Source organism: Phalangium opilio, unplaced genomic scaffold (assembly GCF_054372755.1).
Source record: "Phalangium opilio isolate 3A_F unplaced genomic scaffold, DU_Popi_V2 ptg000209l_1, whole genome shotgun sequence".
NCBI classification, from domain to species: Eukaryota; Metazoa; Arthropoda; class Arachnida; order Opiliones; family Phalangiidae; genus Phalangium; species Phalangium opilio.
The window spans coordinates 6,505,263-6,522,720 of record NW_028324217.1 but is presented as its reverse complement, the minus strand read 5'-3'; the positions used below and the strand labels follow the sequence as shown (position 1 = coordinate 6,522,720).

General features: G+C 39.1%; 1 protein-coding gene and 2 long non-coding RNA genes across 5 annotated transcripts; all 3 read right to left on the bottom strand.

Moving 5' to 3' along the window:
* Positions 1–1,078: 1,078 nt before the first annotated feature.
* LOC149618715 (uncharacterized) lies at positions 1,079–4,566 on the bottom strand. The gene is made up of 5 exons (XR_016375187.1): positions 4,449–4,566; positions 4,127–4,385; positions 2,912–4,022; positions 1,844–2,006; positions 1,079–1,270 (listed from the first exon to the last, which is right to left on the bottom strand). It is a non-coding gene; the product is annotated as an uncharacterized LOC149618715 (long non-coding RNA).
* A 366-nt stretch (positions 4,567–4,932) lies between these two features.
* Positions 4,933–5,628, bottom strand: LOC149618714 (uncharacterized). Its single transcript, XR_016375271.1, has 2 exons — positions 5,209–5,628; positions 4,933–5,138 (listed from the first exon to the last, which is right to left on the bottom strand). It is a non-coding gene; the product is annotated as an uncharacterized LOC149618714 (long non-coding RNA).
* Positions 5,629–14,573: 8,945 nt separating this feature from the next.
* On the bottom strand, positions 14,574–16,954 carry LOC149618713 (uncharacterized). Of its 3 annotated transcripts, XR_016375325.1 has the most exons (3): positions 16,396–16,954; positions 16,201–16,306; positions 14,770–14,886 (listed from the first exon to the last, which is right to left on the bottom strand). XR_016375325.1 is itself a non-coding variant. In XM_089854847.1 (2 exons), the coding sequence occupies exons 1-2, from the start codon at positions 15,695–15,697 to the stop codon at positions 14,630–14,632; spliced, it is 1,002 nt and encodes a 333-aa protein (XP_089710973.1). In that variant the 3' UTR covers positions 14,574–14,629. The 3 variants fall into 3 exon arrangements, 1 of the variants encoding a protein (XP_089710973.1); XM_089854847.1 differs by lacking the exons at positions 16,201–16,306; positions 16,396–16,954 and adding an exon at positions 15,101–15,697 and having other exon boundaries at positions 14,574–15,034; XR_016375324.1 differs by lacking the exon at positions 14,770–14,886 and adding an exon at positions 14,915–15,034 and having other exon boundaries at positions 16,201–16,954.
* Positions 16,955–17,458: the final 504 nt, after the last annotated feature.

The following is a 17,458-nucleotide window of genomic DNA, read 5'->3' as shown; positions in this document are numbered from 1 at the left end:
ATTTACTTCATTAATGGTGGCTTTTCTGAACGAAATCACGGATCGTACTTGGGGATAATAGTGGCACAGTCTTTCTTTGTCTTCACTTACTGCTTGCTTCTACTTCGTCGTAAAGAACTACGTCGCATCATTACCGAACTTATCAAACTCGCGGAAGACACTGACCAAAAGATCTTGGTACGTTTTCGACTTGGAACTTCACTCGCGTTTTTATTAACCATCGGATACAGTCTGTACCTGGTTTGTATCGTGTGTCGCTACACCTACGATGATTTTCAAAGAAATAGCAACCGGTCCGATTCCTACTCCCACGTGTGTTTTGGATGCGACACCTCGTCTTGGGATAAGCGTTACATTATGGTGTTTTTCCAGATTTACCTTAGCTTAACCACTTCGTCCTCCGTTTGTCTTAGTTGCTTGCAAGTAACCCTGTACTGTTCCTTATCCTGGACTCTAGCCAACGTACTAAACTCGTGCATTTCTGCGTTTGAAGTCGATTGCCGTTTGACGAATCTCAAACCATTCCTGGAACGATTTTCGCGTATTCGCACCTTGGTTGCAGATGCAAATAATGTTTTCAAGAAAATGGTATTTATTTGGCTCGGAAGTACACTGGTGACAACATGTCATAACTTTACTGTCATAATAGGAAATTTTACTTTGACAAACAGTAATAGTTTGCAGTATATGGATCCTTTCTACATGAAGGATTTTTTCTTGTTGATGGCTCTGACTCTTGTGGCATCTAAATTATCAGAAGAAGCTGATCGAATTTTGGATGTTCTGCCACGGATTAAGATGGATTCTTTGACGCCACATTACACGAGCGAGCTTTTGCTCTTTTACAGCGAATACAATGCGAAAAAGATGGGTTTCAAAGCTGGTTCATGTTTCCTCATAACGAAGAATTTGTTACTATCTTTTTTGGGATTAGCATTAACGTACACTGTGGTGTTCATTCAATTCAATCCAAAAGCAATGGCAGTTTTGACTGGAATTAATAGTCAATGTTAATGTGGTTTACAAGATTTCGTTTTGTTAAAATAACCTAAAATTAAGTAAATTCCAGTACCTCATAGCACCATAATAAGCCTCAGATGTTCGCCTTCAGTATGAGTTGAAAGGATATTTGCCACGAGAACGTTTGCTTTACGAAAGAATAGAGGAACCTCTGTTAGACGCGCGTCTAGTGATGGCGGATATGACTCAAACATAAACCGTTGCCAACTGTATTCACTATTGCAATTTCTACTCGTAAGCAAAGTCGACCCTGGAAGGAAATGATAGTAGGGCACACTTTTATTGTTTTTCCGGTTTGTAGGAGAGATGGCGCGGAAGTCTATCTAATTTTGTCTGGCATAAACAATACCGTTACTGCAAGCCCATACTTATAATCCAAATAAATGCATTATATAGTTATGATCGCACCCAAACATAACAAAATGTGAATAAAAATGTCATTGGTTTAACATGAACATCATTACAATTAGAAACGCACATCACTGTTTGTCTGTTAATAAATCTTGACCTATTTGCCTAGAAAGTGCTTACTTGTGTAAATCTCTTCCCCTGTTTTCACTAGTGTATAATATTATTTTTTGTAAACATTTAATAATTTATCCACCCTTTCAAATATATGTATAAAATTGCAATATTTGGTTTTCGTAATTAATTGCGCAAAATATTCGGGGAGTGTTGATTGTGTCTGTGTATTTTAACAGCCCTAATCAATATCAGCCTAAGTACCAGTAGAAAGGACATAAGAACGGGCTCACATCTCTTATAACAGGGTAGATGAACGTCTCCAGGCGGCGGTTTCGCCGGAAACACGACCATCGCTTACCTACTGTAATCTGTCTCCAACCATAATTTGATTAGACCAAGGAAGAAAGTAGACCAGAGGCCATGTAGAAAACGGTCTCCTTATTGAGATTGGTTTAAATAAGATACTTGACCTGTGGGCCTTCCCCTTTGATACTGACTACTTTGTGTTCACCAGTGGTGACCTAAACCAAATTCACTGTCCATTACCACCCAATCAAACATCAACTGCTTAATCAACCCTAATTAATCAAATGTTGGCCAGAGCTCAATTCGCCTCGAAAATTAATGAGAGTGAGCAGGCACTTGACAATAAGCCTTTTTTCGATGTAGGAAAGGGGGTAGGCAACCCTCAGTATCGGGACGTACAAGGGGGTTTACCCATTGCAGTCTCTACGCACTCTCATGCTACAAAAGACTACAGTGCTGGCAACGAAAAGAGAGATGGAAGGAAAAGTTTTACCCCCGTGTCTTTCCCACTTAGTTACACCTAAAGCAAGTAGTCCACTTTGCCATGCGAAACCGTTTCGTTACCGTTTTAAGTTCGTAAATAATCCGAAAGAGGGCGCCCATTACATAAGTCCGAAAGCATAGTTTAAGAAACGTTATCAGATGGCGTTCTGTTCGTATTTGGATACGTGACGTTACGTTAACGATACGGTTTCGCAAGGCTTAGTGGACTACTTGCTTTAGAGGCTTATGCAACAACCAACAACACCCTTTTATGTTCCGATACTGAGGCTTGCTCGCCCCTTTTTTACATCGAGCCGGTCTATATCTCTGTTTATGTATGTACAATGCTGGGAGTGATAGATTGTGGATACATTATTTCCATATTGCGATGGCCCATCCATTCACCCATGAAATGTAACTACAGAACTACAATATTGCAGATCCTTTCGACCACGTAATAACAAAACAGAGGAAAATCAACCAAACAAACTCGTTCCTTTTATTGACCGTTAAGCATTTAAAAAAACTGAAAGAATAAGAAAGAGCCCACGCCCTTATAAACAAAGGAAAATGTAATAATCAATCATCAATGTTATTTATATTATAAATAAATTAAAATCGATATCTACCATCTTACCCGATTGTAAAACTTGACCCTTTTCAGTGTTATCATAGTCGAATAAGTCTTTTAAGCAAAATGAAGTCCATAGGCAACGGGTGCTGGAATATCATTTTAAAAATAATGATAGCCTGGAGTCTAGTGTCTTGCGCTATTTCAACATACGCCATCATGGTATCGCTAGTATTCTTCTATGAGGATAGCTTTACTGACCGTAAACGAAGATCGTTCTTGGGAATATTTGTGGCACAATCTTTCAATGTCTTGACTTATTACTTCCTTCTACTTCGCCGGAAAGAAATACGTCGCATTATAACCGAACTTGTCAAACTTACGAAAGACACTGACCCAAAAATCTTGATTCGAGCTCGAATTGGAACCTTACTCGCATTTCTGTTAACCATCGGATACAGTTTGTACTTGGTTTATGTAACGTGTCGCTATACCTCCGATACTTTTCATCAAATAAGAAACGAGATAGAAACCTTCACTCATATATGTTTTGGGTGCGAGCTCTCGTCTTGGAATATGAATAATTTCAAGGCGTTTTTAATGTTGTATCTTAGCTCGAGGGTATCGTCCTCCGTTTGTCTGAGTTGCTTGCAAGTTACACTGTACTGTTCCGTAACATGGACATTAGCTAAGATACTTAACGCTAGCGTCGCTGCGTTTGAAATAGATTGCAGTTCAACGGATCTCAAACCATTCCTCGAACGATTTTCGCGTATTCGTACCTTGGTCGCCGGTGCAAACAATGTCTTCAAGAACATGGTTTTGATATGGTTTGGAAGTACAGCGTTCACGACTTGTCAAAACTTTACTGTCATATTAGAAGATTTGTCTTTGGGAAACAGTGGCATTTTGATGTCTTCTAAAGCTCTTTATATGAAGGATTTTATCTTGTTGATGGCTCTGACTCTTGTGGCATCCAAATTGCCAGAAGAAGCTGATCGGATTTTGGACGTTCTGCCACGACTTAACAATGATTCGTTGACGCCTTATTGTACGAGCAAGCTTTTACTGTTCTACGGCGAATACAATGCGAGGAAGATGGGTTTTAAAGCTGGTTCATGTTTTGTCATAACGAAGAACTTGTTATTGTCTTTCTTGGGCTTAGCAATAACTTACACTGTTGTGTTCATTCAATTTAATCCAAAATTAGTGGCAGTTTTGACAGGACGCAATAGTCAATATTAATACCGTTAAAAAGAATGAATAAAAATATACACAAACCTGTCGCTGACGCAATACCCCTATTCGCTTTGAAAAAAAGCAGTATTGATTGGGTTTTGGTATATCTCTGTTTATGTACAAAGGGCGCGATAGATTTCAAACCTCCTTTAAGCTTCAATAGCGTTTCCCTCCAGCCTTAAATTGTCTTTACAGTGTTGTTGCAGTTCTTTCGACTCTTAAATAACCAAACAGTTGAAAACCAATAATTCAAACACGTTAAAGTATACACAAAACTCGAATTAAGAAAAATTTACACGCCCTGATAAACAAACAAAAATATTTTAGTAAAACGTAAATGTTATTTATATTAATAATAAACTACAATCGGTTTAAGTCATCCCACACAAATGCAAAGGAGCTGTCATCCTCATTTAAGAAGAAAGTCGAATATTATCCCAGTTAGTCCTTCAAACGAAATAGTGCGAAATGAAACCCATAAGCAACCAATTCCGCAACTTCATTTTGAAAACCATGGTGGCCTGGAGCCTTGTGTCTTGCGTTGTTTCAACTTATACAATGATATTGAAGATTTTCTCTTACATTAAGAATGCCACTTTTGGCCGAAAGGAGAGATTTCCCTTGGCGATATTTATGGCACAATCTTTAATTATCTTGACTTATTACTACCTTCTACTTCGTCGAAAAGAATTACGTCGCGTTATAACCGAACTTGTCCAACTTGCGAAAGACACTGACCAAAAAATCTTCATTCATCTTCGACTTGGAACTTCACTAGCGTTTCTGTTGACTATCGGATACAGTCTGTACTTGGTTTATGACACGTGTCGCTATACCTCCGATACTTTTCATCTAATAGGAAACCAGACGGAATCCATTTCCGACATATGTTTTGGTTGCGATACCTCGTCTTGGGATATGAATATCGTCAAGCTGCTTTTCATGACATTACTGAGCTTAGGCACATCGTCCTCCGTTTGCCTTAGTTCCTTGCAAGTTACACTGTACTGTTCCGTATCCTGGACATTAGCCAAAATATTGAACTCGTGCATATCTGAGTTTGAAATGAACTGCCGTTCGACGAATCTCAAACCATTCCTCGAACGATTTTCGCGTATTCGTACCTTGGTCGCCGATGCGAACAATGTTTTCAAGAACGTGGTTCTGATCTGGTTCGGAAGTACCGCGTTCATGACGTGTCATAACTTTACTGTCATATTAGAAGATTTATTTTTGAGAAAAGGTGCTATATTGATGTCTGTCAAAGCTTATATTATGAAGGATTTTTTCTTGTTGATGGCCCTAACTCTTGTGGCATCTAAATTTTCCGAAGAATCTGATCGAATTTTGGATGTTATGACACGGATTAACAATGATTCGTTGACGCCACAATGCACGAGCAAGCTTTTACTGTTCTACGGCGAATACAATGCGAGAAAGATGGGTTTTAAAGCTGGTTCGTGTTTCCTCATAACGAAAAACTTGTTACTGTCTTTTTTGGGATTAGTCATAACTTACACTGTGGTTTTCATTCAATTCAGTCCAAAACTAATGTTAGTTATGACAGGAGACAGTACGCAAAATTAATATTGATAGAAAAATGTCTAAAAATGTGTCATAATCTAAGCACAAACCTGTCATTGACGCAAGAGCCCTACTCGCCTTGAAGAAAAAAAGAATAATAACGATTGAGTTTGTTATATCTATGTTTATGTATCGATAAATTCAGAATAAATGTTTCCAAACCTTCTACATTCACCTCTTAATAGCTCCTCCCTTCAGCCTTTAATTGTAACTATGGCGTTGTTCACTTTAAGTAACAAAACATTTTCGAAAACCAATAACACAAAAAAGTTAAAATATACATAAAACCATAGGTTTATAAGATATGTTCCATAAGTGTGACATTACACTTCGAATGCTAGAGACTTCCTGAGAGCTAGTTCGAGAACGACAAGCGAGAATTGACTACACTCAGTTAATTTTGCAGTCCATCTTCCTATTTATTCTGTACTAAGCGTTTGACGACGCATTACAAGGCGACACTTTACGAGAATCCAAGACGTTTCATCTACGTCACTTCATGACAAGCTCTCAGTAACCATTGACAAACTTCTATAACATATCTTATGATCTTGTGATAAACCGAATGAAGAGAAATTTCCACACCCTGTTAATCAAACAAAAATATTTTAATCAATCTTAAATGTCATATAGTTTATTAGAAACTAATTACAGTCGATCGCAAACGTATATAAAACTTTATCCCACTCAGTAATATCATCGTCGTTTAAGAATAAGGCCGAATAACAAAATAGTGGAAAATGAAATTCATAGGCAACCGATGCTGGAATATCCTTTTAAAAATCATGATAACCTGGAGCCTAGTGTCTTGCGCTATTTCAACTTACGCAATGTTAGTGTTTACTTTCTCCTATATTAAGAGTGGGTCTTCTGACCGAAAGAGATTTCCCTTGGCGATATTTGTGGCACAATCCTTAATTGTCTTGACCTATTACTTTCTTCTACTTCGTCGAAAAGAATTACGTCACGTTATAACCGAACTTGTCAAACTTACGAAAGACACTGAAAAAAAAATCTTGATTCATCTTCGACTCGGAACCTCACTCGCGTTTCTGTTAACCATTGGATGCAGTCTGTACTTGGTTTATGACACGTGTCGCTTTACCTCCGATACCTTTCATCTAATAGGAAACCAGACAATATCCATAGCCTATATTTGTTTTGATTGCGATACCTCGTCTTGGGATATGAGTAACATCAAGCTGCTTTTAATGACATACCTGAGTTTCGGCACATCGTCCTCCGTTTGCCTGAGTTGCATGCAAGTTACCCTGTACTGTGCCGTATCCTGGACATTAGCTAAAGTATTGAACTCGTGCATCTCCGAGTTTGAAATGAACTGCCGTTCGACGAATCTCAAACCATTCCTCGAACGATATTCGAGTATTCGTACCTTGGTCGCCGATGCGAACAATGTTTTCAAGAACGTGGTTCTGATCTGGTTTGGAAGTACCGCGTTCATGACGTGTCAAAACTTTACTGTTTTATTAGAATCATCTTTCACAAACAGAGCTGTTTTGATGTCTTTCAAAGCTTATTTTATGAAGGAATTTTTCCTATTGATGGCCCTAACTTTTGTGGCGTCCAAGTTGCCTGAAGAAACTGATCGAATTTTGGATGTTCTGTCACGGATTAACAAGGACTCTTTAACGCCTCATTGTACGAGTGAGCTTATGCTCTTTTACGGTGAATATAATGCGAGAAAAATGGGGTTCAAAGCTGGTTCATGTTTCATCATAACGAAGAACTTTTTGCTGTCTTTCTTGGGTTTAGCATTAACTTACACTGTGGTCTTTATTCAATTTAATCCAAAATTAATGTCAGTTTTGACCTAAGGCAATAGTCAAAGTTGAGATGGTTCCGAAGTATATCGAATTTCTTTAAATGTGCCATAATAGAAGTGCAAACTAGTTTAACGGAAGAGGAACGACACCTGGTGACAAAAAACCGGTAACACAATCCGTCACTTACATTGTTATCAACCTCTACCAATCTGACTAGACCAAAGAAGAAATCCACAGTAGATTACGTTCAGGCTTGCAGAAGATACAATTAAACGAAGAGAGTGCAGCAGTCAAAGTTGAAATGGTTCAGAAGATTTCTATGTCTAGTAATTTGTATTAACGTATTATGGATTACCATCTCTACGTTCCACAGGGTATTCCACTTAGGTGCCCGTTCAGCACGACTTGTAACCCCCCTAACCTTGTGAGTGAGAGAAAAATTCTTATTTGTTCTCTCTCTGCGCATGGGCGAAATTTCAAACCCATCACTCGGAATTCTCCGGGAGATATGAAGTTCTCTTTCACCACGTCATAAAGCTATTTCCGCCTCAAATTACAGCCGTCTCTCATCCGCAGGTTTAACGCATAGTTGGTGGCCGGCTTTAGGGCCTTGTTGTGAATCCATAATACCTTAGTATTTATACATATCCATGGTGTTACATTGTTTTTCGACTCCTAACGAAACAGTTTAAAATCAATAATCCAAACACGTTAAAGTAAACATAAAATCGAATTAATAAAACTTCCCACCACGCCCTGATAAACAAACGAAAACATTTGAATCGAATATAAATATTATTTATATTAATAATAAATTACAATCGGTTTGAACCATTTGACACAAATGTAAAACTTCAGTGCTTGACCTTATTCAGTGCTATCATCGTTTTTCAAGAAGAATACCGAATAAGTATTTTAAACAGAATCGTACGATATGATATACCACGGCAAGCAATGCTGGAATTTCATTTTGAAAATCACGATGGCCTGGAGCCTAGTGTCTTGCGTTTTTTCAACTTACACAGTCTTTGCGTCGCTTTTATTCTACATTCAGAGTGGCTTCTCTGACCGAAGTCATACTTCATATTTGGGGATATTTGTCGCAAAATCTTTCGTTGTCTTGACCTATTACTTCCTTGTACTTCGTCGAAAAGAATTACGTCGCGTTATAACCGAACTTGTCCAACTTGCGAAAGACACTGACCCAAAAATCTTGATTCGAGTTCGAATTGGAACCTCACTCGCGTTTCTGTTAACCATCGGATACATTCTGTACTTGGTTTATGTCACGTGTCGCTTTACTTCCGATACCTTTCATGAAACAAGAAACAAGACGGAATCATACTCCCATATATGTTTTGGCTGCAATATCTCATCTTGGGATAAGGATAATTTCAAGGCGTTTTTAATGATATACCTTAGCTTAACCACATCGTCCATCGTTTGTCTGAGCTGCTTACAAGTTACCCTGTACTGTTCATTATCCTGGACACTTGCCAACGTACTAAACTCGTCCATTTCTGCGTTTGAAGTAGATTGCCGTTCGACCAATTTTAAACCATTCCTGGAACAATTTTCTAAAGTTTGTACCTTGGTCGCCGATGCAAACAATGTCTTCAAGAACGTGGTTCTGATTTGGTTCGGAAGTACCGTGTTCACGACGTGTCATAACTTCACTGTCATCATAGAAAACTTAACATTGGAGAACAGTGACAGTCTGAAAATTTTCCATCCTTTCTACATAAAGGATTTTTTCTTGTTGATGGCCCTGACCTTTGTGGCGTCCAAGTTGCCCGAAGAAGCTGATCGAATTTTGGATGTTCTGCCTCGGTTGAACAAGGAACCTTTGACGCCTCTTTGTACGAGCGATCTTATGCTGTTTTACTGTCAATACAACGCGAGAAAGATTGGTTTTAAGGCTGGTTCATGTTTCCTTATAACGAAGAACTTTTTGCTGTCTTTCATGGGTTTAGCATTAACGTACACTGTGGTGTTTATTCAATTTAACCCAAAAGTAATGGCAGTTTTGACAGGAGCCAGAAATTAATGGTGATATGGTTAAAAATTTACTATTTTATTAAAACATAGGCACCATAATCTATGCACCTAAACACAGTGCAATATTAATCAATATTACAATGTTTTGAAGATACAATAAACACAATTAAAATTAGAAACACGCTAGTATAAAATGTGTGAACCTCTGTTATTCTTTTTCTCCAATATTGAATAAAATTGAATTTAATCGTAAAAATTAAACTATTTATTTAATTATCCACCTATTAAAAATGCATCAAAATGCAATATTATGTTTTTATAATGCGGAACGATTTGGTAAAATCAAAATTTCATATATGAAAACAAAACGTACACTTCATTGATGGTTTTTCGCACCGGGTAATATTAGAAACCCCCTTTACCTCTCCGAACAGTATCGACCCTCGTCTGTGTATGATTACTTTCACTGCAGATGCGAAAACAATCATTAACATCATAAGCCTATCGTATTCTCCGTAAGTATGGGTAGAAGGAACAATACAACTAGGACGTGAACCTTAGAAAATAGTAGAAGGGTGTCTTCTTGCAACTGTTTTGCCTTAAAATCAAACCATGGCAGCCTACTGTGACCTCTATCTTACAGCAAGACATGCCTCTATTCTGCTCCTGTTTCAGAAGAGAAAGCTTTAAAAGAAGATGGCCCCACAGCAGGCTCGTTAATTTTATAGCGTATGAACAATGCTCCATACTTAAGCGTTTCAAAGTTACTTTATTCCAAATATAGGGGGATAAAGTAATATACTTTTGCTTACAGTACTTAGTAATGGTTCACTCTCCCTCTGACCTTAACCTTTGCCCTGGCTCTACCTCAGTCCACACATAAAAACATTTCTTCGTTGACCATTTAGTCTGCGTATAATTTGACTAAGAACAAGAAGTGATATCTAGTTTATTAGGGAGAAGGTATTAATTCGCCACATTTCCAGCTTATCTCCAGTCCAAACGTAGGTCCGGAGTTAATCCCCGACTCTAAATTTCAACCAGCATCTCATTGGTTCTTGAAAACGTACGCCAGTGCAACGCGAGTGACGAAAGTTTCGTATTTTTCGACTGAGGAGAGGCGAAATAGCCCGGCCTTCATTTACATCCCCCCCTTGTATTTTGAAAGAGGGACTGGGACTATGCCGCACTAATACTTAGGCATTTTATACCTTTTCCCCAATAAACTAGATATCACTTCTTGCTAAGAACTTTAGTTGCTTTCATTTAATTACTGACCAAATATGCGAAACGAAACTAAATTAAGTTCTGGACCAAAAAATCAATATAAGTATTGCGTTTCAGAAGGTGTTTTTCTTTTCCAAATGCACAGCGAAAAACAAAACGCAAAGAGATCTCTAAATATTGTATTTCTTCAAGCATGAACACGAAAATTATTCTGATTTGAATCCGATATTCCCAAGAACGCCTCCGTCGTCGACTTGTGTCGAAATTCACACAAAATTCTTTCAGAAACGTCGACGCAGTTCGTTGTTTACAGCATTTGAATTTTTAGCTAAATTTTCAAAATGGCTCTCGTTAACCACACCTTTACCGTGGCTGTGCCTAACGTTAGTAAACTATATTTTTTAATAAGGGCAATGGCAATTTTCAATATTCCCTTTTTTCCTTTTTGTGTTTTAGACCACAGGCAGTTATTTCTATATGGGTCAACGAGAAGATGGGACATTATATGGACAATCTGGAATTCATTTTCATTTGATCGAAACTTTAGCACTTTTATTAGGATTCAAGTTAGTACTTGAGGATATTATAAAATTCGTAACCAAGGGGTGTGCCAATATTGACCATTCTATTAAATACCATTAAAACAAGACGGCCCAAGGGCTCGTAATAGTAGCCATATCGTACGAGTGAATAGCCCCTCTATACCCTACCCTAATGAGTGGATAACCCACCTTACCCTAATGAGTGTATAGCGCTATCTTTTTCAATGCTTAAATGATGTACCGTGCATAAAATTAGAGTTAATAGCCCCTCGATTCCCTACTCTAAACAGTGATAAAATTATAACCGTATAAATTTACTTATGCTGTAATTCTAATATTCCGGCGAATCGAAGAACAGATAGTTTTAGTGATAATCCCCTCGATGAGTTTACAACATAGACTTATGCCGATTCACACTTATCGCATATTATAAATTTCTAACAAGGACTTATGCCCAGAAACCTTTGAAAGAGAAAGTTTAGTTATAGTGATTACGCATTTTAGTGATTGTCCCCTCGAATTACCTTTAGCAATGCTAAAATGATCAAACGCATAACGCTCATTTAACACTATGTTAGCTCTATCTAAACCCACATTTGAATTAACCGCCAAAACGTTCCAGTCAAACATAACATAGATGACGATAGCTACCGAACCACAACGAAACACATGAGAAGCGCGGTAGGAAACGGGGAAAATCGTTATCTATTTAATTAACACATAGCCACCACCCCTCTATGCAATGTAAAGGGACCCACCTGTAAATAAGTCGCGAGTTGACTTAGTGTGGACATCCCTTCCTAGACCAAGCTTAGATTAGATTAGAGATACATAAAAAGAAAATATATATAAAAACCCCAAACATACAAATTCATAAGTATCCGACCCCAAACATACAAATTCAAAAGTATCCGACCCCACAGATAAAAATTCAAAAGTATCCGACCCACAGATAAAAATTCAAAAGTATCCGACCCCACAGATAAAAATTCAAAAGTATCCGACCCCACAGATTAAGAGGTACCCCACCCCAAGGTTGTTGGACCCCACCCCACATCACCCCGACATTTTAGAGATAAAAATAAATAATAAAAAACTCGGGGTTTCTATCAAGTCTCTATAGTTCAGTGGTAGAATCTCTGTCTGCTGCGCCGGCGACCCGGGTTCGATTCCCGGGTCTGACCTGAAAAAATTTTAATTAAAATTAAATCTCTAACCGAGCCCAGTTACCCCTATGGGTGGGTTGTGGTAATATAAAGTTCCTTTTAAGCTAAAATATAACGATAACGATAGCGAAAACTCCGGCCACTACTGTTACTACTACGGCTCGGGTCAAACTAAGAGCCTATCGTATACTACGATATGGCTAAAAACCATTGGGACGGGGTCGCTATCGTAGATTATTATAACCAGAAGTAGGATATTGGACTAGAAGTATTGAGGTAACCAAATTCTTCGCTTGGGGAAAGTGAATATTCTTGATAATGCACCAACGGTTGGCCCTCTGGTAGCGGTTTCTGACTTCTGAGTTTTCACTTCAAAACGTGAGACGCTCGCGCTGGTAGACGGCCGAACTAGATTCAAGCACCCGCGTCCGTGTTCCGCGGCTTTAGGATGATGGGAAGGGGACAGGAAACTCGACCTTTTTCTCTCTAGTGTAGGCGCGATGGAAGAGGCATAAAATCCTCAAATTTGTTCACTAGTACCAGGATCTATTACCAATGCTAGAGCTCTTTACTTCTAGTCTCATTCTTCTTCTGTTATAACCCAAGAAGATGATCTCCCCCGTCCCTGTGGTGCTTTGGTTGAGTTCTCGTGAAGGTTGCAACGAACAGAGGCGAACCCGGTTAAAAACGTCCTTTTCTAAACCCATAACGTTTAGCTTTACGATTAACCCACAATTATGAATCTTTTTTGAATTACAAGTTGTAAAAAACACAGGTTTTTTTAAAAACATCGTCATGCGGATATTTCAGAACCATTTTATGTTTAGTGTCTTAAAAAAACTCAAGCAACGAGGGCTACCTTAGCTAGTATATTTCTAGCTAGCTGTTACCCGCGGCGTCGCTCGCGTGTAATAAGAACTTCCATCAAAATTATATAAAGAATGGGTAGATTTTACTGATGACTAATATTTTTGTAGCACCCTAGGAGCGAAGGCACTCGGCGTTACCCGTCAGCCCTTCGGGACATTTTTTATTACTTTTCATTCGGATATTATTCCATAAAGAAGGATTTTTAAATTTCTGGCCGCCATTTAAAAAGATGGCAACAAATCGAACCCAAAAGACCATTCAACCCGTTTATAGGTTAAAGGAAACCAGTGTACTAATTATTTGTGAAATTGGTTGAAACGCGCGGACTTTGTTGCATAGAGAAGATTTTTTACATTTCTGTGCGCCATTTATAAAGATGGCGGCGGATTGGAAAAATCTTTCTTAGCACGCGGCTACTACTTATGATAAACGTTCCTGCAAATTTTCAGCCTTCTATGGGCAAGCGGTTTGGGCTGGGCGTTGATTATCAATCAGTCTGTCAGTCAGTCAGGACTTTGATTTATACAGGGTGTTTCTGAAAAGTCCATCACAAATTAAGGGGCGTGTTTATGGGACCAAACTGAGCGGAAAGTACCAAAGAACATGGGGTGTACAACATTTTGTTACGGAGATATGGCCTTCCAAACATTCGCCCCTAAAACAAGGAAATATCCAAAAATGAGGAGTAACACTTAAGACCGACTAACCAGCTTGTTTAAAATTACTAGACAATTTCAATAGCCTTTAATCGAACAATTGATTTCTACCTTTACTAATCAGAAGCGTATAAATGAGTAGAAGTATGCCTACGGTGGTAATGTAAAATTAATCCCAAGTGACATGATGTTTCAAGATCTTCCCAGCACCAAGTAAAATGGTTCTGATTGAAGGGACTTTTATTAGCACAGCGTAAACAACGTTATTTTCAGGAATTAGTCCAAATGTCCACGGGCGGCATTACAAAAACGAGGCAGTCTTTCGAATGATACTTGGACATGTTGGAAGATCCCTGGCTTGTTCCTGTTATCTCAAACCGTAAAAAGCTACGCAAATCTTCATCATCACGGACAACACTCTTGTACGTTAGGTATGACCTTGAGAAAACCTAAAAGGACATCTCGAATGTATTTGAAAAACCCATCTCCAATTAAGGGGCGTGTTGTTTGTTTCCAACAGAGTAAACTCGCCCAGAGAACAATTACAATGCAGAGCCACGTTTCGGCGTTAATGGCCCACAAAGGTGGTCCCAAAAACAAGAACAAACTTTAATTTGTTTCGTTCAGTAAGTGTTTCATGTGTCATAGATAAAACGCCATGATTAATGCACGAAGAAAATGAATTTATTGACAAGTTTTAACATTTAATTGCAACTAGTTACAAAAATTGTTCAAAGTGTTCACCACCCGCGTTAAGGCACACATTAGCACGTCTTACAAATGATTCCCTTACACGTTGAAAAATGCCTGGAGTTTCGCGAATTGTTTGACAGCCGTGAATTATTCGTCGACGTAGCTCTTCAACATCGGGCACTTCAGTCTGATAAACTAAGTCTTTCAGGTGGCCCCAAAGAAAGAAATCACAAGGGTTCAGATCGGGTGATCGAGCAGGCCACTCCACAGGTCCACCTCGACCTAACCACCGCAAAGGGAAGGTCGCGTTAAGATAATTTCGGACCGCGATGCTGAAATGTGGTGGTGCACCATCGTGCATGAACCACATTCTGTTTACCAAACCTAAGGGTACGTCTTCGAGTAGTTCCGGTAAATCGTCCCGTAAGAACTGCAAGTAAGCCACACCGTTTAACCTGGGCTCTAGGAAATATGGCCCAATTAAATTGTCACCCACAATACCACACCACACGTTTAAACTGAATTGTACTTGGTGACTTCTAACGCAAGTTGCGTGGGGGTTTAGCTGGGACCATTGATGTTTATTATGTAAGTTAATAATACCATCCCGTGAAAAGTTAGCTTCGTCAGTAACCAACAAATCCCGTGGGAAATCGATATCGTTTACTTTAGCCAGAAACCACTGACAAAACGCCGTGCGTCGTGGGTAGTCCGCTGGATTCAAACCTTGAACTTTTTGAACATGGAAAGGATGAAACCGGTGGCTTCTGAGGATTTTCCACACGAGCGTGTGGTTTACGCCTAATCGGCGACCAACTTGGCGGGTACTTGATTCAGGCTCGTCCTCGAAAATGGTGAGAACTTCGTCTTCTACGGCCTCTGGGATGGCTCTCGCTCTAGGTTGAGGTCCAGCCGGTTGGATTCGTCCATCTTGCCTCAAACGTCTGTCCACAGCCTCGAACGTCAGTCGATTTGGTAGTCGCCTCTGCGGAAATCTTTCCTGATACAAGCGTACAGCTGCAGCGGCATTCCCCTCGGCTAGTCCATACATTAGGTGCATATCCGCATATTCGGCATTTGTGAAGAAAGGCATTGTAACAGACTTCGTTGAATTATGAGTTTAATAAAACAAACACATGTACGTGAAACCTCTTTTATTCCTTTCTTAAAAAACATAGTGCTCTGTTTTAGTGCTCTGTTTTTTAAGAATAGGCGAAGTTCTCACTACTTTCGAGGACGATCCAAAAACAAGCAGCCGCCAATTGGTTTGCTGATTAAGAAAAAACCACACGCAACTTGCGTTAGAATTCACAAAGTACAATTCAGCTTAAACGTGTGGTGTAGTATTGTGGGTGACAATTTAATTGGGCCATATTTCCTAGAGCCCAGGTTAAACGGTGTGGCTTACTTGTAGTTCTTACGGGACGATTTACCAGAACTACTCGAAGACGTACCCTTAGGTTTAATAAACAGAATGTGTGGTTCATGCACGATGGTGCACCACCACATTTCAGCATCGCGGTCCGAAAACTTGTCAATAACATTTTCTTTGTGCATTAATCATGGCGTTTTATCTATGACACATGAAACACTTACTGAACGAAACAAATTAAAGTTTGTTCTTTTGTTTGGGACCACCTTTGTGGGCCATTAACGCCGAAACGTGGCTCTGCATTGTAATTGTTCTCTGGGCGAGTTTACTCTGTTGGAAACAAACAACACGCCCCTTAATTGGAGATGGGTTTTTCAAATACATTCGAGATGTCCTTTTAGGTTTTCTCAAGGTCATACCTAACGTACAAGAGTGTTGTCCGTGATGATGAAGATTTGCGTAGCTTTTTACGGTTTGAGATAACAGGAACAAGCCAGGGATCTTCCAACATGTCCAAGTATCATTCGAAAGACTGCCTCGTTTTTGTAATGCCGCCCGTGGACATTTGGACTAATTCCTGAAAATAACGTTGTTTACGCTGTGCTAATAAAAGTCCCTTCAATCAGAACCATTTTACTTGGTGCTGGGAAGATCTTGAAACATCATGTCACTTGGGATTAATTTTACATTACCACCGTAGGCATACTTCTACTCATTTATACGCTTCTGATTAGTAAAGGTAGAAATCAATTGTTCGATTAAAGGCTATTGAAATTGTCTAGTAATTTTAAACAAGCTGGTTAGTCGGTCTTAAGTGTTACTCCTCATTTTTGGATATTTCCTTGTTTTAGGGGCGAATGTTTGGAAGGCCATATCTCCGTAACAAAATGTTGTACACCCCATGTTCTTTGGTACTTTCCGCTCAGTTTGGTCCCATAAATACGCCCCTTAATTTGTGATGGACTTTTCAGAAACACCCTGTATAGATATAGATAATTAATTTTCAATATTTAACGCATTCGCAGATATCACCTTGTAAGACCAATTGACAATCAATTTGGTGTTAAATCAAACAAATCTTGGAGCGGAGTCATGAAAATGTTAAACTTGGGTGTAAGTTTCGTAAAAATAAGTTCAATATTTGTAAACAATACGATTAGCTTACGTCTGTTACAGGAAGCGGACTTCTCGGGTACGACGTTAACAGTGACAGTTCAGCGACAGGAGTACGTTGACTATTCACCCATTTGCGACGTCGATTACATTACTTTCATTACCAAGAAAAGGGTTGATTTTGTCCGGAGTTATTTTTTCGTCGCACCTTTTCAGAGAAAGGTGAGTGTATCACCAGAAGTGGATAATAGAAGAAGGATGACACTCTGTGTCCTCTTAACACTTTAGTTGTGTAACATGATTCTTCCCAAGCGAGGGAGCCCTTTTTGTTTGCTCTCCTGCTCATAGTGGGGTGAATTCTCTAACTGT